This window comes from Parasteatoda tepidariorum, chromosome 9 (genome assembly GCF_982258835.1).
Source record: "Parasteatoda tepidariorum strain Cologne lab strain chromosome 9, Ptep-v5.0, whole genome shotgun sequence".
NCBI lineage: Eukaryota > Metazoa > Arthropoda > Arachnida > Araneae > Theridiidae > Parasteatoda > Parasteatoda tepidariorum.
The window spans coordinates 60,332,985-60,356,546 of NC_141763.1; the positions used below are offsets into that span (position 1 = coordinate 60,332,985).

A 23,562-nucleotide genomic window follows, 5' to 3' on the forward strand; every position below is an offset into this window, starting at 1 on the left:
ATGATTACAACTTTCAAAAAATTTTGATTACAGCTGTAATCATGATTACAATTTTGATTACAGTAATCAATTACTTGTAATCATGATTCCAAGTAATTGCGATTACAAGTAATCACAACAAAAACGATTACGAGTAATTATGATTACAAGTAATCAAAATATTTGATTACATGTAATCATGATTACATGTAATTTGATTACATGTAATCTAAATACACGATTACAAGACTATGTATTCTTATAAATGATTATATTTTACAGTAGATAGTAGAATGTATTTTATACTGATACATTTTGCACGTATGAACACGTACTGCATTTTGTACGTATTTGTATACGTACAAATGAATAACTAAAATGTATGTACATATGATTTTATCTAGTGCATATGTTCAGACAGTTTAGTTTCACACACATGTACATACACTTATATTGTAGGTATAAAATATATGTACGTATGTATATAGATAATAATTACGTATGTATGTGCAAACAATGTAGACATGTACATTTATACACAATGAATATATGCATTTTATGCAAATATTTGTGTATGTAAAATGTATATCTATGTTCATGTACGCATGTATATACAAGTACTTGTGTTTGTACGAACATACATACATTGTCTGTACAATGTATGTCCCATGCATGTGCAATTGATTTATGAACAGTATAATATATGTATGCATGTACAATATAGGTATATCTGAAAATTGTACGTACAAGCAACGTTTGTGGATATATTGTAAGTATAGGAATCGCAAATTGTACGTTCATGCGTGCGTACATTCTATGTACATAAAAATATGTAAACACATGAATACTTACATAAAAAATTTGACTATAGTATACAATCGTAATAACTTGTAATCGTATACTTTGATTACAAGTAATCACAATTACATGTAATCAAATTACATGTAATCATATATTTTGATTACTTGTAATCATAATTACTCGTAATCGTTTTTGTTGTGATTACTTGTAATCGCAATTACTTGGAATCATGATTACAAGTAATTGATTACTGTAATCAAAATTGTAATCATGATTACAGCTGCAATCAAAATTTTTCGAAAGTTGTAATCACGATTACAAGTAATTGATTACTTCTAATCGTGATTACAAGTAATTGATTACTTGCAATCATGATTACAAGTAACTGATTACTGTAATCAAAATTGTAATCATGATTACAGCTGTAATCAAATTTTTTTGAAAGTTGTAATCACGATTACAAGTAATTGATTACTTGTAATCGTGATTACAACTTTCGAAAAATTTTGATTGCAGCTGTAATCATGATTACAATTTTGATTACAGTAATCAATTACTTGTAATCATGATTCCAAGTAATTGCGATTACAAGTAATCACAACATAAACGATTACATAGCAAAATTGATTACATAGCTGTAATTATATGTAATCAATTACAGTTGTAATCTATTACTGTAATCAACGGCCAACTCTGGTATATACTACATGCAAAGATGCATACTGTTCCCTTTTCTGAAAAAGTTTTAATAAATTGGTAGCAAATTAAGTTTGAAACTTGAAGTTCAAGGATAATTCCGCTTACTTTTCACCACATTACGTGTCACCACAAAATGCAATAAACTAACATTTCATTTAATACTCTGAATATTTGATATGTAGAGAGATGGAAAAATTACTTTCATTGAAAAATACTAAACTGAAAATAACTTAAATTTCGTTACCACTAGAAAATATTTTATTATAAAGCGGAATAAGTTGGCATCTCTGAACATATATATATAAAGAGAGAGAGATTTCGAAAGCAAACATTACATAATCAATGGTTACATAACAATACAATCATTACAATCAATGCGTGGTCTGCTTTTCTTCCTTTTTCCCGCTTGTGGAAAGTTATTTTTTGTTGGGTTATTGATGTCATATCTATATATAGATATAACAACAATAATATAAATTATACATAAATATACACTGTACACTAATACGTCATATCTATGTATAGATATGACCAATCCATCTCATCTGCTGGGTATTAATCACTTTAACTATATTTGACTCTCTAAATTTGCTTAATTACTCAAAGTTATGTTTGAACCACAAGATAGGGCTTACATTCATTTAATTAACATCTATAAAGTAATTAAAGAGCAGAATTAGCGGTAGAAGAAGGTAACCTTAAAAGGAAGCTGTACCACGAGAGAATCTTTTCGTGGCAAATTCTGTTTCACCTTCACTGATATTTTAAAGTTTAGATAAAAGTAAATTCAGGTAAACCACGAATAAACCGTAAAGTTTCAAATGCTAAAAAAGTGTTTTCAAAATATCAAAATGTTAACAAATTATCGCAGGATAACTTCCCAACTACGTAATCCTAAATAATCCTTCCATAATTTGTTGGATTTTTAATATTTTGAAAGTCAAAATCTCAGCATTTGAAACTTTAAAGTTTAGTCTACGTTTATTTACCTGGACTTACTTTTTCTATACTTTAAATTTTAAATTAGTTATGTTAGTAAAAGAGAATTTGCCATAAGGAATTTCTCCCGTGGTATAGCATCCGAGAAATGAATTTGAACGAAAACTATTTAAACTACTACAACGAGAATTACTTTGGACAAAAACTAGTTTTTAATTTATGATTTATTAGCACCAAACTTTGTATTTCTTAATTATGAAAGCAAACATGACATAATCAACGAGAGGAAACCACGCCATTGTTAAATCGTTGTTCCATGGCGATAATGCAAACACCTTCAGCATTGGATGCGCATGGGAGATTTTCCCCTAATGTGAAAACTACCTTGGATGATCTTCTTTTGAGTGAGAAATCCATGGGAAGGTTCTTTCCTTCAACTCAAGAAACAAAAAGAGGATCGCCAATTCTTCACTCCGTTTTTTGTCCTTGTATGATAAAATTCAATCTACATGCGGTCGTCATTTCTAAAATAGAATAAATCAGACGATAACAGCTTCTTTTTTTCTGTAAAGATTGCCTTCGTGGCCCAGTGAATTTCTTTTTAAACCCACTTGTAATCTCTTTGATTGAAAGTTATTTTGTGTCTCATCAATTTAAAAGTGTTATTGAATGAATTAGAAAAGTATGGCCCTGTTTTGTTTGAATCACGTACTTTTCTTTTGCATTAAAACAATTTATTGTTAAAATGAATTTTTATCCTTTGGAGAAAAAATGTCATTAAAATGAGATAATAAATGTATATTATTTTAAAAACGTAAATGATTGCTTCTGCCTCGTGATTTGAAGGGCTTTAATTGGTCAAGTTTTTAGTCAGTTAAAATTTAGTCCTTTATAATTTTGTTTCAGGATTTAATCTTCAACTCTACGTTGTCACCTTAGAGTAAGTCACCACTTTGAAATTTCAGTGTCTTAATACTTCATCACAACATTATTTTGGGATCTGTTGCTGTTGTCGTAGGCTATTAAGGAAAGGGGGCAATTACTCTTATTTTATAGTGGCGCCATCTATAACCAAGAATTCGACTTTTGCCACACCCGTTTATAGGATGGACCCTTTCATACATACATTTATTCATCCACAGATCGTAATTTTGATCTGAACCAGGGAACGACAAATCTCCAATTCAGTACTCCAAGAGGTATAATTTGTTATGAGAACATGGAGGACTTTGTGACCCAACAGATTTAGCATACACCAGTCACCATTTACAACACAGGGAGACTTCGGCTGGATGGATTCGACCTTCCATACTCACGAACGTGAGTCAATCATCCTGCTAACCAAGCTATCCCGGCAAATTTTATGATTTTTAGTTGTTATATACTAATATTGCATCATGTGTCTAAATAAATTAATGCTTACATTAATTTAAATGGTACTTGTTCAGGGTGCAAAAGGTTACTATGCTTGGTATAATACATACGGGTCACAACAATAAATAAATAAATTTATTAATTAAGGAATTATGAGAAAAGAAATTAAATTATTTTTCAAATGAATGCCATATGAAACATATTACTATAAATGATGCTTTGTCTTTTTAATTTACATGAGTAATAACTAATATTCTTACAAAAAAATTCTCTTGGAAGCATTTTTATTTAAATTTCCACCTAAAGTTACATATATTACTGAATAATAATAACAACAGAATATAATAGTACTAATATAATAATATTTAGTAAATAAAAGAAAAGTCTGTAACAGTAATGACCAGAAGAAGCTTTTAACTTCATAACCTCATTTTGGTAGATGCAAATTTCGCATAAGTGTACACCATTGCTGAAAGCTTGCATGATCTTTCAAGTGGCGCCAAAAGATTTGGCATGTAAAATCTTCCAAAACATTCGCTTCTAAAAGAAATGATGCGAAAGATGTTATATATGACTTCTGAATCTTGTTTAATCCCTTTGAATTCGAGATTATTTTTAGAATTACGAAAACGAACTCAACCACTGAGAGTTTTAAGACAAAACCCACCTGTTTACATAATTACTGTATAGCACCTCAAGGTTATTGAATAAAGTGGTTTCCAAAAATTAAAGAGTAAAAGCTTTAACATTCAGAGTGGAAAATAATTTATGGTGTCAGAGGCGAGCTTTCGAGTGCAGAGGGCTAAAAGTTATAACAAATGAACATAGTTGAAATTCAAAAAAGTGCAGTGGAAGCTAAAATTCTAAAAGAATTATCGTTCCCAATTTTAAACAATTCATCACTTATTTACTTTTTCCGGATAATAAGCAATCCTCACATGCTTTATTGCATTCCTATTATAGACAATACATATTTTTTAGCTTTGTAATTGCGAATCAAACTCTAAAAATAGATATCCTGCGTGTACTAACAAATTTAAAAATTTATAAAATTGAATGTGGTTTTTCAATTATTACTGTATATCATAGGAACTGAAAAGATGCAGTAAGGGTTGGCAGTAAGGACAATAAGGGCACGATTCCAAAAGCTAATAAGCTTACGTATTAAGTTTTGGATTCGAACAGCAACTGATTCTATTTTTAACTCTCAATGTATCTTTAACTCCACAAGGTTAATTTCCTTCTTGACAACAGAGCTCAACTCATCTTAACTTTTTAGCACATAAAAATTTGCTAGCATTGAAAAACTTCGAAAATAATACAATTTTCGCAGTTGTAGGTTTAACTTGTGGAAGTAAAATATCTCTATGTGTTTAAAAAAAAGTTATTGCCACCACTGTTTTAGAAAATTATTAGCGAGATTGGTTCTTACTATCATAACTCAAAAATTATAGGACGAAACCTTATGATATATTTCACATTTCTAGCAAAACGATTGAAGAATATTCAGGTATAAAAACGTTATTGATGCGATTATTATTTTTTCAGTAATTTTACGATAAAGTAGAAGATTTCTTTTTTGCGTCCCGTCATGTTTAGTGAAAACTATAACGTTGCAGTGAGTTTGTAAATATGGATACAGCTCGAAACGCGTGCTTAGGATAATGGACAAATCTCAAAAGTCGTGTTTACGAAAATGAACACAACACAAAATGCGTATCAGCAAAAATAGACACTCAAAATGCGTATTAACGAAAATAGACACAGCACAAAATGCGTATTAACGAAAATAGACACAGCACAAAATGCGTATTAGCAAAAATAGACACAGCTCAAAATGCGTGTTTAAAATAATGGACTCAGCTCGAAATGCTTATTTACGAAAATGGACACAACTAAGAAAAGTGACATAGTATTTGATTGTGTTTTTCAAACTTAGCTAATGAGTTTTGTTCTTTTTAAAATATGATACAAATAAAATCACTAATGAAGAATTCAAATAAATTCGTAATGTGATGTAGTCAATATGCGTCTTTTTGAACACTATATATAATTAGTCTTTTTTTAAAAGACTTTAAAAATCAACAGTTGTCTTTCGCAATGTTGCCACAGGTGCTATAAATTTATAAGAGAGGTACTGAATTTACGTTGTAAGAATTAAGAATTTTAAAGCTCGCTTTATCTTTTAGTGTTCTGAATACGAAGAAGTCGTCTGAAAAATTACATCTGTAATATGCCTAGTCACCCCGATTCTGAAGTCAGGGACTTTGCCCCGTAATGATTATCTTAGTGTTTAAATCAATAAGGAAAAGAAGGCACGTAATTCCTCGTTTAGTCATTTAATGTTAAGAATAAATCTGAAAAAGAGCCTTTTTTCAGTGTCCATTTTCGTAAACACGCATTTTGAGTTGTTTCCACACTTAAAATCTCCCTGACAATTAACTGGGTAATTAGGATTTTTTTTTTTTTTTTTTTTTTTGCAGCTGCACACCCTCATGTCTGTATTTATTGACAAAAATAAAAGGGAAGCAGCAGCGAATTTTTGTCAAGGGGTTCATGAAGGTTACAGTTCCTCCCTTTCGTCACCAACGACCTGATTGTAATAATGACGTCAGCATTGCGCACAAGTCGCCTTTACTTCATAGGCAAGCTAGAATCTGTCGATCTAAAGGGCTGCAAGCAGCCACTGAGGATCAAACTCCAGTAGCCAACCAACCAATCAGTTTCGGGCCTTCCTCTCAGACCAATCGTTGCTCATTTACTAGAAAAATTATACATAAAATCGTAAATTCAGTGGTGGAATATAGCATATATTGAAAATATTAGCAACAAAATTTTTTTATTGAAGCAAATGAATTACATACCTATTTATAATTCGGTTAAATTATGAATTTCCTTCCCAAAAATGCTATTTTCCCCCTCCTAAAAGTATTTGTTCGAGGCGCCCCTAAACACGAACTGTGGTATGAGGAGGTTTTTAAACAGCACAAAAATACGCATTTACTATTTTGATAAAATTCATTGCAAGAGATCTCTAGTAAATCAAAAATTAATTAAAAACAAGAACATTTTAAACCCCTTTTTTATTTTTCTTGCTGTAGGCTTATTGTCTTTCTGAAATATGGAAATAGTGGTTTCGAAACCCACCATAACACTGGATGTAGCTTAGTGATGACCTCCAGCTTGTGCTACCTGTTCCTTAAATTGAAAAATGTTTGTATGAAAAGTGTTTAAAATGAGCAAACAAGACTTCACATGTATGTGTACCAATTATCCTTTTATTGTGATAAAAAAACACCCTTTTTCTAACTAAGCATACTTTTCTGTTTTTGTTGATCGAACTCTTGATTATCAAATTATAAACCTTGTGTTGAAAATATTGCATGAATAGTTTAGTTGTTAAAAAACTGGGCCCAGTAATGTTGTTTTAACTTCCTCAGACTTTTAAACAAAAGTATTATTTTGATTGCTAGGAAAACAATCTTTTACTTTTAATTCTTCGATGCAATTCCTCCCTAAATGCAAAATGGTAATTCGACATGTAAAGCTGAATCAGTATAATATTTTACGCATTAAGTTCAAAATAAATTTGTGACTGAAATATTCTGAATACCTATTGATTTTAATATATTTTATTTCAAGCTGTTTTGAACTCAAAATCCCCAAAATTTAAAATAAATCTAATGAAAATTATTTTTATTTCAAAAAAAAATTAATTTTGATTAGGAAAACAACTTCTTGAACAGTTAGAAAGTGAGGTTTTCGCTATTAGTACTACAATAGTTTACTGAAATAGATCAATAGTAAAATTGACCGATTTGAAGTAAAAAATATATATATATTATAAATATTTCTTAATTTAAAGAAATCACAATATAATTTTCTGTATTCATGCTCCATCTTTTTATAAAAAAAATAAATAATTTAAAGGAACAATTATTTAATGCACACTTCTTATTTCATATAACAAAAAAAAAATGCCTTTGCCTCGGGTAAATTCAGCCTATGAAACTACTGCTCATAAATTTATTTCGGAGAAAAGTACTAAAATGATTTTATTACAATCATTAATTTAAAAGAATTAACTATGCATTAGTCAAAGGAATGTTTTATTCCGGGTTCGTCCTCAAATTATTCTCGTAATTTAGTGCTTTTCAGAACTGAAATTAATTTCGATCCCAGATCAGAAAATTAGGGTTTAATAACACTTTTATAGTTGCACAAACTGAATAGTGAATAATAATAACCTTGACATACCAATGTAAATTATTTGACGAAGATCAACATACTATAAAACAGATTGAATTCACTGGAATTCTATGAAGCAAATGTGCGACTAAGACACAGCTAAAGTGCCATCTATTGCCAAGATGAGAAACTAAAATAATAGAAGGGAAATATATCAAATTTTATGTGTGTGAAAAATAAAGAGCAAATAAATTGAAGCTTTTGTAATTTTTAAAAATCAAAAATGGTGATCATGCTTTGTATTATCAAATTTATTTGGAACGTACAAACGTCAAATTTCTATTTTTAAAATCCCTAATCCACCGAAGAAAAAAAACTGATAACTTTTTATAAGTATTTAACAAGTTAATTAGACTGATTTACTTTATTGTATTTAGAATTTATCCTGAATAATAGTAAATATTTTTATTCATTATTTATTTTGATAATATTAAAATCTAAATCCTTTCTAATCATTTACTTGATATGTATTTCGAAACGAAAATGGTAGCTAAATGCATAAAATATCTCAAATTTAATCACATATATATTACCACTTTCTTATGAAGGTCTTGAAAGTCCGTCAGGTAAAGGGTTAAGTATTTATTGTAAAACAAGTATTTATTGTAGATAAGTTACTTAATTTTTTTCTCAATTTTTTAATAAAAAATAAGGATTCTCTGAATTCATTTGTAACTGCCAGAGTTGCTAACTTTTCCTGTTTGTAGCATATGAAGGGGTTGTAACTTTGATGTTTTAAAATAGTTTTGTCCACCACGACGTCTAACTAAATCAAAGGTGCAAAAGAAGATTTAAAGAGTTGGAGTAATTGCAACTTCCTATTAAAAATAAAATAATGCTACTAGAATTGTGATATTTTTCGCCTAGATTTGAATGAAATGATATATTTTAATTACCAAGGCATTATAACAATTAAAGTCATAATATAGTTCTACAACAGCTTACAGAGCTATTTTCAAAATAAAGTAAAATCTAAAATATAAGTATTTTGTTGTTGCTGTTGTGGTAGTCCATTAAGGCAAGGGGTGCGATTGTTCTTGTTTTCCAGTGCGCCTGCTATGGCGAAGAATTCGACCTCGGCCACACCCATACGTCACACCCGTTTATAGGGTGAACCCATTCAGTCATTCAGTCACAGATCGTAATTTTGACCTGAACCGGAAAACGATCAATCTCCAATTCAGTACCCCCAGAGGTTTTCTTTGCTATGGGAACATGGAGGACTTCGCGACCCGACAGGTTTAACGAGCACCAGTTACCATTTACTACACATGGAGTCTTCAGCCGGCTGGATTCAAACTACCGCTCAAACAAACGAGAGTCCAGCTCCCTGCCAACCAGGCTAACCCGACCTCATTAAATATTTTATTAACTTTAATTAAAAAACTTTGTTTGTTAGTCTAAAGTAAATTTACAATTTTTTTAATTTTTTATAGGACGTTGCTACAAATAAAGTAAAGAATTTTGGAAATAAATTTATTACGTGTATCAAATTAATCGAAAATTGTTTTGACCATCTACTTTCTGATACTGGAATAATGCATGATTATTTTTAGAAAAGTAATAATGATAATAAGAAATGTTTAGTTAACTCTATGACGCTAAGCACAGGTGGTGCTAACTAATTCATACTAAGACTTCCAGGTTTCTACTTCCGACTTAATTTCATGTCCAAACTTAAAAAACGCGCCATTCTCTATTTATCATGTAATTTGTAAAATTGAATAACTTTTGCTGAAAACATAAAAATTAGAATAACTCTTGAAACAAAGCAACCTTTACACTTTTTTATGTTATTATATTAATTTCCATAAATCAATTTTTGATTCACAACCTTCTAGAACTTATACAATTTAAGAAAGCCATATGAATGGTTTAATTGCAATCGCAGTGATAAAACTTAATAGAAAATAAGACTTTTTGCCTTGTTCACATTATTGTCTCGTCAACCAAGGCTGAAAGCATATATATATCGAATCAGAAAGGAGCAAAAATTGGTAAGTAAATCATCTAATTATAGCTTGTTTTCGTTAAACTTAAAATATCTATATTATGACCAAGTTTTATTTTTTACTGTTATAACACATATAACACCTGATAAAAAAGTAAATATGTTATGAACAGATTATAATTACCACAAACTAATTTTACTCCCCACGAAAATCAATTAAATGAATAGGTTTTACTATTAGATGTCCATTTTATCCGACTTATTTCAGCCCTGCTGCGAATACAATATCAGAAGTGGAATAAACAGGCAGTTTTCACAATTCCATTCAATTTGCAGAATCTGGTTATTATTTATACTTTGTTAACCATCCATAAATTTTCAACTAATATTTCAAAAAAAAAATAGAAATTTACATCACGAAACTTATTTTAATGATCAAAAATGTAATTAGTATATGGAAAGGAAACCAATTTATAGATTGTTTAGCTAAATCCAAGCTCTTAAAATCAATGTATCCAAACCTTAAAATCAATGTAAAATACATTAATTCTTTGTCTCATGTTTACTCATGTTCAGTTCTTTGTCGTTAGATAATATACTTAGTAAAAATAATGTTTAAAAAGTAAATTAGGACAACTTTTATATAAGAAAGAGTTAATAATAAATTTTGAAAAATTAGTGAATGAAGGAATTAAGTAGTGAAATCAAAATTGATTTTAAATGCACAAATATTTTATCAAAAAAGTAAGTTATATGATTAATTTAATTGCAGAAAATTTTTTAATTTATTTAATAATTTTTAATTGAACTATTCTTTTGTCTCTTTCTTCCAGTTGTAAAAAATCTGATCATAAATCAGTCCCCCAGTGGATCGTAAGGACTCGTTCACCAGTAGAACACCGAAGTCAAGCATCACTGGCTGCGGTCAGTTAGCACGTGGGTGATCACTTTGATCAGTCTACGTAGGGACACGGGATGCGCGGTATCGGTCGTCGTTAGACAATACGACCGTAAAGTGCTAAGACTTCGCGAGAAAATCGTCGAGCTACCGAAGCGAAGGAGCCACCCCCTCTGCAGAGGATCAAAATTGTAATGGCTTGTCTTCGGATCATCCTTGAGGACGTTTCCCATGGATGGGTGCTCGTGTAAAGCTAAGGGTGGTGCCGCTAGCGGTAAAATTGCTCTTTCAAGACTTCCGGGTTACTACTTCCGATATATTTTTACGTCGCAGATTGAAAAAACGCGCCATCATATTATTGCATCATATCTTTTGCAGTATTTCACATGTACCGAGTTCTTTCTTTCAGCCCTTAAACTTCAGCATTATCATATTAATATTATAATCATTAGAATATTTTCTAATTAGGCTAACTTAAAAAGATATTTTTAGAGACATTTTATTCAAATGCAGCCAAATAAGGGATAAAATACAAAACATGGCAAACCTTAAGAATTATTCACTATGAGATATTACTTTCCAAAATTTTTTTTGGCCTTACGATCGCTGAGAAGCAATACATTTCTGAAAGCTCTTATGAATGGTACAATTATGTTTAGATTTGAACCCAAATTACAATAACAAAACTGCATAGAATATTAGGCTTGTTCACACATCGCCTCGTAGTCATAACATAAGCGGAGGGATACACCGGAAATTTTCTAAATTTCTTCCGGTTTAAGGACGCTTGTAATTGTTTACATTCGATCACCCATCCATACTGTAACCAATAGCCCATTGAGCAGCTCTAATGCGACGTAAATAGAATACCTACCTATCTGATCATAAACCAGGAAGAAAAAAAAATTTTGCGTAAAATGCATTGAAATTTTCAAGTTTGTTTTAATATAATAATATATTTAAAAATAATATATATAGGGTATCACAACGCTCGAATACGCCATCTGGGGGAGAATACGGTTCCATGCCTTTGGCCCTTCCCCCTTCTCTCTCCTCCTCTTTTCAGTTTCTATAGGAATGTACTACGATATTTTTTCTTTTCTTGTTATTTTTCGTATTTAATTGTTTAAATATTTTTTTTAAATTTCCATGACGCTTTCTTTCAGAACTATGTTTAATGCAGTCTTCAGTTCCATATAGTTTCCTATCTTAAAAGAGTTTCATCTGCTTTAAAATTAAGACAGAAACTAACGTACTCTCTTTTTCTATAACCCTCCACCCGGTAATGGGAAAAGCATGTAAAGTGTTGCCATAGGTAGAGAGTTCTCCTCTACACTACCTGCAGCCCATTTCGATAGCCAAATATGCATTTGCAATGAAAATAATTGGCGATCGAAATGGGCTTCAGGTGGCGTGGAGCAGAGATCTCTACCTATGGCAACACTTCACATGCTTTCACCATTAGCGTGTGGAAAATCATAGAGGAAGGAAGTGCGTTAGTTTCTCTCTTGATTTTCATATGGATTAAAATCTTTTAAATTGTAAAACTATATGGAACTGAAAACTACATTAAACATAGTTTTGAAGAAAAGCATCACGGAAATTTTGAAAAATATTTTTATTAAATAAAAAGGAAAAATATTAAGAAAAGGGAAAATATCGTAGTTCATTCCTATACAACTGAAAAGAGGAGGAGAGGGAAGGGAGAAGGGCCAAAAGCATGAAACCGGTCTCTCACCAGATGGCGTATCCGAGCGTTGCGATCGCTAATAAGAAAAGAATTAGTTAAAGAAACTCTCATACAGAAACACTATTCCATACCTGCCAACTTTCACTCTTTCCGAGAATGGATTTTCAGAGTGGTTGTAATACGATTAACGAAAAACAATCTGACTCAGAAATATATCTATATTTTGATCCCGTTGAAATTCGCTTGCGAAAGGATTATTATGCTTTTATATATTTATTGTAATTATTTATATGTAGTGGTTGTCAAACTGATTTATAATTATCATTATAATTCAAAAAGTTAATTGGAATAAAGTTAGTACTGCTACCACTTTAAATATAAAAATAAAATCTTCCGGAAAATCCGGAAGAGTTGGCAGTAAACCATGGAATAGTATTCCATGGTTTTTATGGCAACGGAACTATTAAGTGACGTACTTTGCTTATTACGCATTCAATGAGATCTTTATGGATTTGGCCATCGTGGTTTCGTTATCAGTAGCCTAACTTCTCAACTCCTCTCGACCGCGGTTTGCATCTGTTTTGTTGTATTTTGATCGTGCACGTTTTTTACGTTCAACTAAAAGCAGAAAGTTATACAAAAAGTTTTAAGTACCATAATATTGGATTAAAATAAATTTCTACAAAATGTTGGTTTTGTTTGAGACTTCTGGCGGATATGCCGTATTCAAAGTTCGTAAAGAGAAAAAATTACGAGATGTTGAAAATATTTATCAAGAGCACGTAGAGCCGGAAAAAGCCCACAAATTGCTTGAATTGAAGTTGTTTAAAAAGTATGAAGATATGGAGGAAGCCATCGAAGCTGCAAATCAACTAATCGAAGGGAAATTGGTTAAAGGTATGAAGAAAAAGTTAAAGAGTCTTTTAAGTGAAGTTGGAGCTGATGAGCTGGCCGTTGCCGATCCCAAACTTGGTAATTCCATCAAAAAGAAGCTTGAAATCAATTGCATCACCAACAACACAGCCGTCAGTGAGTTGATGCGTGTTATCAGATTACATTTTGATAGCTTTATTGAAAATTTGCCGGAACGTGATACAGAAGCCATGTCTCTTGGCGTTGCTCACGGATTGGGTCGTTATAAATTTAAATTCAGCCCTGATAAGATTGATAAAATGGTCATCTCTGCAGTGAAAGCTCTTGAGGATCTTGACAAAGAATTAAATAATTACATCATGAGATGTAAAGAATGGTATGGATGGCATTTTCCTGAACTGGTTAAGCTCATTAATGATAACCTTACATACATTAAGTTTGTTATTAAAGTTGGAGATCGTGACAACACAGCAACCATGGATCTTTCCGATCTGCTGAGTGAGGAAGATGATAAAAAAATCAAAGCTGTAGCTGAAATTTCCATGGGTTGTGAAATGGCAGAAGATGATTTCCGTAACATACGAGGCATGTGTGATGAAGTGCTCAAGCTGTATGAGCTACGTTCCAATCTTCAAGTGTATCTGAAGAATCGTATGACAGCTCTAGCACCTAATGTAGTTTCCCTAGTTGGAGAAATGGTGGGAGCTAGATTGATCGCACACGCCGGTTCGTTGGTGAATTTAGCGAAACATCCTGCTTCTACTGTGCAAATTCTCGGAGCCGAAAAAGCTCTGTTTCGTGCTTTGAAATCACGTCACGACACACCAAAGTATGGTCTTATCTATCATGCCCAAATGATAGGACAAAGCAAACCCAATGTCAGAGGTAAAATTTCTCGTATGCTTGCTGCCAAAACTGCTCTTGCTTGCAGAGTCGATGCTTTTGGTGAAGAAGAAATCGAGATTGGTGTTACGGCTCGTGCCAAATTAGAACGCCAATTAAAATTGATAGAGGAAGGACATAGTATGCAAATTAGTGGTAGAGGTAAAGCAAAAGCTAGGTTTGAAAAGTATGAGAATAAAAGTAAGGTATTCCAATATAAGGACTCAAGTGATTCGTTTTTAAATGAATCCACTGGATCTGTTGGACAAAAAAGGAAATTTTCTGATTCACACCAAGAGTCTAAAAAACCAAAAGTAGAAGTTAAGGAAGAAGAGGAGGAGGAAGAAAGTGATGAATAGTTGTTGTATGGTTGGGAGTGAAGAAATTCCAGAACTATCTCCATATTTTATGCCATATATGAGTCATTTTTTTGTTAAAGTCAACCAATTTTAAATTTTTTATCATCATTGCATTCATTACTCAAATAATATTGTGAAGCTGGAATGTATGTATTGTTAAGAACTGTTATAAATTTGGTGTTAAATTGAATAAGTTTTGCATTTTCCTAGTCTTTTTAATTTTTTTTTTCTTATACTTTTAAACTATGAATATTTTGTAAGGATTTTTTTAGCTTATCAGAGTATCATCAGTATAACATTAATCATAAAACTGGGTTTCTTCGTTTTTGTGTGTTTGCCTCCTATTGTTCAATTTATTGATTAGCCTTATGTTAAATTGTTAATATTTTATTTCAGTTTTAACTGAAACAAATAATTTAGGCATTTTTTATCTAAGCATATCATTTTTGTGGGTATATTATATTACCCTATTAGGTTTTAGACTTTAATCTTAATATATTATTTCAGTTTTTATTATTACTGTAAACTTACCATCAGGTTTTTTTTATCGCATAGTAATAGCCAGTTTTTATTTTAAAGATTTGTTATAGTTTTAAAAGATGTTGGTGAAACTAGATGTCTCAAGGTTTAGCTTAATTAATTAGATTTTATAAGCATAAAGAAGGTGAGAACACCATTTTTTTTCTATGCTAGAAGCAATATATAATAAGGATTACTTGCTGAATTTCTAAAACAGTTATTGGGGTTGCCAGACAACATTTTAAGATGTTATTTTATCACTTAAATTATTGCCTTGATAAAAACTGCTGATTGATTCTAGTGATTGGCTATGATTAAGATCCGGGCTTCAAAATGGATTTCAATATGCGAGATCATTTCTTGATCGATGGAATACTTTGATTATATCTTTTAGCTTTTATTATGATAAAGTTTATATTTATAATAAGATTCAGATTTCATTACTTAGAAATTACTTTTAGCATGAATTACTTGATTTATATTTAAAAATTTTGGCAAGTTTATGATAATCAATGTTTGTTTAATAGTTAAAATAGTATTCTTTTTAATTTGATGTAAGAGATTTTTACTGCTTGTTTTGAAGAATTAAGTATAAATCGTGTTAAGGGTGTTATTATTACAAATATATCTTTAAGAAATAGCATTTTAGTGTCGTTTAAACACAGTTATTTGACAGGGTTTTCAATACGACATACAATGCACTTTATTTTAATTATCTCGATTCCGCATAGATTTCTCTATTTCTTTTCAGCATCTTTGACATGCATTTTTTTTAATGTATTTTTTTTAAAAATAATTTTAAATCACTTGAATTAGTTAATAAAACCCTTGAGAAAAAAACTTATAAAAATCGAACCAGTTGAGGATTATCCTAACAAAATAAATATTTGTAATAGTAATCTGAATGAAACCTATAAAAACAGATAATTTTGCCCCCTGTGGCAGAATTTTTTCGGTCTTTCTGCGACAACTACCCTGGCATTAATAATATATTTTTCTTTAAGATAATTTTAATTGTAACAATTGCTAATTTAAAGTAACAATTTTTATTGTAAAAGTAATATTTCTTTTAATTGTAATCAGGGGTCTGTCCAGGCCGAAAATACTACCGTTTAGCGGTACCTTCACAAATTCAATTTTGGAAAAACGGTGGTTTCACAAAATACTTTTTCTTAAAATTTCACTTTTGTATCCCTTAAGAAACGATAAATCCATATTTTTGTGTTGATTTTTTAATATAATTTTTAATTTTTCACAAATTACGTCTAAATTTTCACAAAATAGGTACCTGTCAGAAAAACCTAGACAGACCCCTGGTAATATTATAGGCACTTTCTCACATTTTGTAGGTGGAGAAATGCCCTAATTATTTCCCCTTTCTAATTTTTTAAATCATTACAAAATTTAAAATTTGTACGTAAATTAAAAGTCGTAAAATCCATGTAATAATTCCAAAATAAAGATCGACTACAAAATCATGCGAATAGGACTAAGATCTTTCTGCAAAAAACTCAGTAACATTCTGCGACAATGTCGTCGTGTCACCGCAATTCTGCCACTGGGATTCAGTGAATTAATTTATTTTTACAAAAAGATCACGTAAGAGGGCAGGCCGCTCTTCAAAGAACGCTTAGGATGTAGGGGTGTAACGAATACTTCGTTGGCAGAATATTTGGAAAAATATTTTTCAACAAAGTTTGTTTGGGAAGAAATTTTAATAGATTTAATTAAAAAAATAATATATGATCAGACTTATACCTACACATTATTAATAATTGTTTTTACGCATATTTACTTAATTTCTGAAACTTGTTAATTTATGTTCTGAAAGACACATGGAATAGTGAAATTAGAAGGATTGATACTAGATTACTTTATCATAAGTTTTGTTTTATGTTGATTTTTTTCTTTAATTATGTTCAGGCAAGTCAATTTCACTGTTTTTTCAATACTTTGTGTTTTTAAAATGACAGAACTTTTTTTTCATTTTTGCTTTTTCTGTTTTAACTAAAGCGCAGTAATTTTTCTTTTTATCAGCATCTTTTAAATAGTGTATCTAAACAATGCTATTATTTTACGTTCACTTTTTTCTATAAATACAGCGTTGTAAAAGGTTTTTAAGATTTTTAGTGTTGAATCTTTCGTTTAAAAGTTAAGAACATATTTTATTTCGGTTTTTATCTAACTTTTTCTTTTAAAAAAAAAGCCAAAGGTTTTAAATACGTCTTTATTGTGATATGGCAATCAAGAGGGTTTCTATTGGACTTAAATGTTCACTTTTTCTTGAAAATACAGTAATTGGGAAACTAAAATGTTTAGCTTTAAAAAAATTTTCAGAAATGAAGATCAATTTTTATTATTTCTGCTTTGCTTTTGAATATAATCTTTATTTTTTTAGTCATTTTTATTATAGTGCATTTTTAAAAGTGTTCCTGATAGAAATATTTCTTGTAATGTTTTATGTATAAAAAAGTTTTTCAAAAAAATATTATTTTTAGCATTAAGGTTTTGTCTTAAGAATGTAGAGGATTTTTTTTTAACGGTTGTTAGTCAAGTTTTTTTTTTATCTTTATATTTCTAATTTTCTTAGTTATCTTATACATTTTTATTAGTTTTTTTTTTTTACTCCCTTTACAAAATTCCCAATGACACAGCTAAGTTTTGATTATTTTTTAATAATGTCTAAACTTATTTCTATATAAAAAAAATATGCTGCTCTTAGGCCGAACATTCTGTATTTGGCCATATCACTTTGTTACATCTATTTTAGGGAGAACACGGTTGGAATAAAAAAGATCTTACTTGACTCTAAGTTATAAAAAAAACATATTAAGATAATATCAAAGGTGCTAATTTTAACGATTTATTCATAATTATTATGATTACATGGTCAAGATTTTGGTCTTAGTGTCTCATAATTAAAATTACAGTTTCTGAAAACTTTCGTAATAATCTGTTTTAAAAAATTTTTGGAGAGAGTTTGGAAATTTGTTATCTGTGGTAATTTTTTCTACTCCTTAAATCAATCAATAGCAATAAATAAAAACTTGTTAATCAAGATTAAGCAACAAAAAAAAATCATCTTTATTCATTCTAACAAGTGTTTTGTAATATAGAATTAAGTGGTAAGCACATCTTAATTTAAACTTCATTAACGATAACTGCATATGCTTGTGTTATAATATTTCTGATTACGGGTAGCTAGTTAGGAAAAATGGCCCCTCTGTAATATTTACATAGCTTTTCTTATTAACCATCTTAAGAGTAAGATGTCTTATATGATTCCCTTAGTATAAATATTCCATTCAAAATACATGTCTTATATGTTTGTCATAGGTGGCTCCATGATCACCGATATGTTTTTGTCAAAGTTAACAAAACTTGAGTCATAATCATAAGTAATTGTAATGATTAACTGCTAATACTGGTGACAGATTATTTTCATCATTTTTGAAACCAAATCATTTAATGACAATTGATTTTAAAAATATTGGCAATCCCACAATTGTTTTACTATAGTCCATTCCACCTTAAGTTGGCACTGCAGGGAAGGGTAGGAAATGTAATATTCCGCCTTTGAAAAGTAGTTCTTCACTATTTTGGAATTAATTGCAGTTTAAATGCGCATACAAATATAAATAAATGTTGTATAATAAGAAAAGTTTATCTTGAAACATGCATTAGAAGTTTTTCATGTTTAAATGTATTTAACTTATAAACACCTTCATAGTAAAGCGAATGTACAAAGAAGAAGGTGTTTTAGTTTGGCACTGGATCAGTTTTCAAGGCCAAGAAATTTGCGCATTGGCTATGTTTATACACTGGTCAGCCAGCTCTTTCCATTCTCCTTGCCTTTGCTTAAGTGTCCTATCTCTTGTGCAGTTCTTATTTCGCTTTCTTTTTGTATTTGATTATTTAATTTTCTAAATATTAACCTCATATGTGCAATATTCAATTGAAAAATATTTTTCCTTCAGAATGAATGAAAAAAAAAACCCACCCAAATAGACAGGTGAATATTATTAAACTGATGACAGTTGAGCATATTTGCTGTGTAGCTAATTCAATATGTGATTTTATTATTATTTTTTTACGACAAAAGTAAAAAATTTTTTAGCTTTATTCAATCTCTGTAAAGATTCAAATTTTGTGTCTTTTGCGCCATGTGTAGCTCTAAAGTACAATTTGCTTTTTATAGAAACTTTAAAAATGTGAATGCAGAAATTTAAGATTTTGAGTTTGTTTAATTAAAGGGGCTTTTAAATATTATCTGAAATACAAATTACATAATATAAGTGTGCAAATCCGTTAGTTATAAACTAATAAAATGTATAGGAATTTAAATAATTTCAAAAAAAGACATTTGAATCATTAATTTTTTTTAAACATCGAAAGGTTAATTTAAACCAATAAATATTTTAATTATTATTTTTAAAATACAGAGCCAAAAAAACCGAGAAATTCTTTTTCTTACGTAGAAAATGTTGATATTTCAGTATCTGACAAAATATTTCGAGACTAACTAATTCTACTATACTTAAATAACTAATTATACGGATTTTTCTCTTAAGCCTCCTTTCACCCGAAAAGATCCTGAAAAGTAAAGGAAGGTTCTGATATTTTAAAGTATGTATTTTCTTTTGAAGAAATGCGTCTAACCACCCAAGTAGAATTTCTTCTGATGAGAAATTGTGGATTGAATTCAATTCAGGGCGACTCCACAAAGAGTTTGCAGAAGGAACTGTCAAAATATTAAATGAATAACATGATAACCATCAGGATAGGTGGTTATCATGTTATTCAAAGATTTCCTGTTGTGTCTAAGAGGGTGGAATATGGCAGCTGAAAACATGGGGGGGGGGGGCGTACAAGTAGTGTCTCTTAGAAAAATATATTTCAGAAGAAAAAAAAAATTATAGTAAAAAAAGAAACTTTTCTGAAAAAGAAATTGCATTTTTTATTTATAAAAAAGAGAACAGTAAATATTAAAAAAACTTAGGTATGATATGGAATAGACTATAGGCTCCATCAAAGATTTTTTTATAAAAATTTCATAAATTTAAAAATTAATTTTTACAGAAACTATATTTTATATTCAATATCAAAAATATTTAAAAACAATTATGTGCAAAAATTTGATAAAGTACTAATATTTTCATAAATTAAAACATTTTGAAAAAATATTAAGAATCTACTTACTGCAAAAGTATTGTTTTTATAAATTTAAATTTTTTGAACAGGCTCTATTTATAAGTTTGAATTTTAAGAAAGGACTCTAAGATCGATAAGGAGCCATAAATCAACAATTTGTGAAGCCTTGGGCTGTGTAAATTACACAAGAAAAAAAAAACAGCTTATGTCTTTTTTTGATGTTGCATAACAGATATGAATTATGACTTATTACATGGTTCTTAAGAACTGTTTGATTTTTATTTTGGAAAATAGGAGGCTTTATCTACTGCATTATGAACTTCTGAAAATTTTTTCATAAATATATTTTTTTTAGCTGCCTTATTGATAATTAAAGAATATACAAGAAAAAAAATCTCCCCAGTGCGAAATTTAATTATTTTAAAGTGTTGTAGTTAATTTACGTTGCACTAGAGCTGCACAATGGGCTATTGGCGACGGTCTGGGAAACATCCCTGAGGATGATCCGAAGACAAGCCATCACAATTTTGATCCCCTGCTTCGGTAGCCCAACGACCTGCACGCGAAGTCGAGCACTTTACGGTAGAACAGTTTAACGAGGACCAATACCGCACACCCTCGGTCCCTACGCAGACTGATCCAAGTGGTCATTATTTTACAGTGATTGGTACTGTTAGTAGATAAAGGGTCAAAAGCACTTAATTTTGGTTCAACGTTTTTAAGTCCTTAATTTTCAGTATCACTATAGTTGATAAAAAATCATTTTCAATCTTACAAAGTATTTAAAACAAAAAGTTTTTCTGTTATCTAGAATTAAACCATGCATCGAGGGTTGAGCTGTGTTAAAACAGTTGGAGCCCTGGATTACTATTATTTATGAGTTAAAATTACTTTTTCATTTACTGGAGAATGATGGTCATATAAGCAGACACTTTTCTTAGTGGTAGGTCTCTATGAATATGTAGCATCTATGAATTGAAAGGTAAGTTCAACCATGTTATGCCGCTTGCACAGGTTATAATATGAACTCTGTAAACGGTTTGTATTTATTTTCCATAGCAAATTGAAAGTGATTGTTATTGTAAACCATTAAGTCCAGGGGTGCCATCTATGGCTAAGAATTCGACTTCTGCCCCACCTGTTTATAGGGCAGAGCCATTCGTTCATCCGTAGATCGTAATTTTGACCTTAACCAGAGAACGCAGTCTCTAATTCAGTACCTCCAGGGGTATTTGTTATGAGAACATGGAGGACTTTGTGATCCGACAGATTTAACGTGCACCCGTCACCATTTACTACCCAGAAAGTATTCAGCTGGCTGAATATGAATTCACGAACACCAGTCCAGCGCCATACCAACCAAGCTATCCCGGCCCAATCGAAAGTTATAATTTTATTACAATTCCACGCAGGTTTTTGTTGTTTATTCACTCCAGAAATACGGAATTTCAAAGTACCATTGAAGAGCCTGAAATTCTACAGAAAATTTACTCTCAGCACAACTAAGCTTTTAGAATATCAGCAATTGGCATTGTTATTTGTCATGACATCACCATATCCCCACATTATATTATTTAATTTATCCACATAATATTAGGATAACCATTTTTGAAAATAATTCCAGTCTAAAGCATTTAATAAAATTAATAGTAAAACATTTTGTCAATAAATATTAAAGGAATTAAAAAAAATTTTAAATTTTTACGATTATAAAGATTAGTAAGTTCTTAATTAAATTACAAATATTTTAATTTAATTTATGAAAATTTTTTCCCCTTGGAGATTTCAGGAAATTTGATTTTGTCTGAAAAAGAGCCATTCAGTTATTGGTGTTTTTATAAAGAATTTGATTTTTCACATTGCATAATTTGAAAAGCGTGATCTCAATTTTTAGAATTTATCATTCATTAGTCAAATTAACCTTTTAGCACTTCGTTGTCACCCCTGAGTAGACATCCTAAGTCTCCACTCTAAAACTTAAAAGTTGTATACCTTAATAATTAGTCGCCATATTATTTTAGAACAAATTTTATGAATCTAAAAAAAGTCAATTTTTTTAATTTTTCTTTCTCAATAATTATAAATTTATGAATAATTTTTCATGTTTTCAAAATAAATGCACTATCCGAAACAATTGGGTAACTAAGGAGGCATTTTTTCCCTATAAAATTTAATTTAAATCATTGTTCTTTATAACTCATATAGGGTGCGAATTAAGAACATGCATTGTTTTTTATGTTTCCTTTACTTGTGTCAAACGAATTCACACAACTTAAGGGATGTAATCTTACTATTATGTTAAAATATAGATCTGTGATAAAATTCCAAGTTGGGAATTATAGTATGTGTCAAAATGTTATGGTAACATCCGGACTTCGCAAACTCTGTCATAGTTGCGAGTCTAATGACAAATGTTTAATCATAGTAGTTTTTTTTTAAGAAATCATTCTTTAGGTACTACAAAAACATTATTACATGTATTATAATAAAATTTTTACAAAATATAAAGTTCTCACCTTATTCTAAACTCACAAATTTACCGTCAATTATCAAATAACGGTCACAAAAATAATCTGAAATTGCAGAAAATTCCTACATATTAATTTGAGATCGGTCGGCTTTTAACACATTAATGAAAATGAATCTTTTTTTTTTAATCATTTCATAAAATGTTGAAAAACAAGATAAAAATTAAACCGATAAACTTGATAAGACTAATTGTGGAAAGAAAAAATATTCCATATCGATTGTTTATTTATTTGTAACAAAAGTGTAAAATTGCATGCATCACACGTATTTCCGCATTCCTAATAGATTAAATTCGAAATAGTTGGTGCATATTTTAATCTGTTTTACTAGTGTATTACTATGAATATTGAAATATGCTTTTGAACTCACTCTAGCATTCTTATGAAAAAAGATTGGCTGCATCTGAATACAATTAATATTTAATTTTGATGAATAGGCATAAATCATTAGAATACAAAATCACTTATAAGATTAGATAAAAATAAGAGAATATAAAAAAGAAAGTTATACTTAATTGTTAAATAAAACTTGATTACATGTTTTCTCCTTGAATGATTTAACTACTATGACTGCCAATTACTTCTATTACCATTTTTTTTTTTGGTTTATGAATAAATAAGTAGCAGTCTCAGTATATATTTAAAATTATTTTTAAAAAATGAGAATAAAG

The 23,562-nt window shown here is 30.0% G+C and overlaps 1 protein-coding gene and 1 long non-coding RNA gene across 2 annotated transcripts in view; one reads left to right on the forward strand and one right to left on the reverse strand.

The window, feature by feature from the left end:
- The window catches only part of LOC122268203 (uncharacterized), a 31,156-nt gene extending 8,153 nt beyond the window's left edge, over window positions 1-23,003 (reverse strand). The window contains exons 1-2 of the long non-coding RNA XR_001585732.4: window positions 22,880-23,003; window positions 8,050-8,170 (exon numbers count right to left, since the gene is read on the reverse strand). This is a non-coding gene — a long non-coding RNA (uncharacterized LOC122268203). The remainder of the gene's footprint in view (window positions 1-8,049; window positions 8,171-22,879) is intronic.
- On the forward strand, window positions 13,044-14,886 carry nop5 (nop5 ribonucleoprotein). The gene has a single exon (XM_016074507.5). It carries the CDS (start codon window positions 13,266-13,268, stop codon window positions 14,691-14,693), a length of 1,428 nt encoding a protein of 475 aa, XP_015929993.2. The 5' UTR covers window positions 13,044-13,265; the 3' UTR covers window positions 14,694-14,886.
- Window positions 23,004-23,562: the final 559 nt, after the last annotated feature.

Coding starts and splice junctions, on each gene's coding strand:
- nop5 (XM_016074507.5), top strand. CDS start 13,266: ATGTTGGTTTTGTTTGAGACTTCTGGCGGATATGCCGTATTCAAAGTT.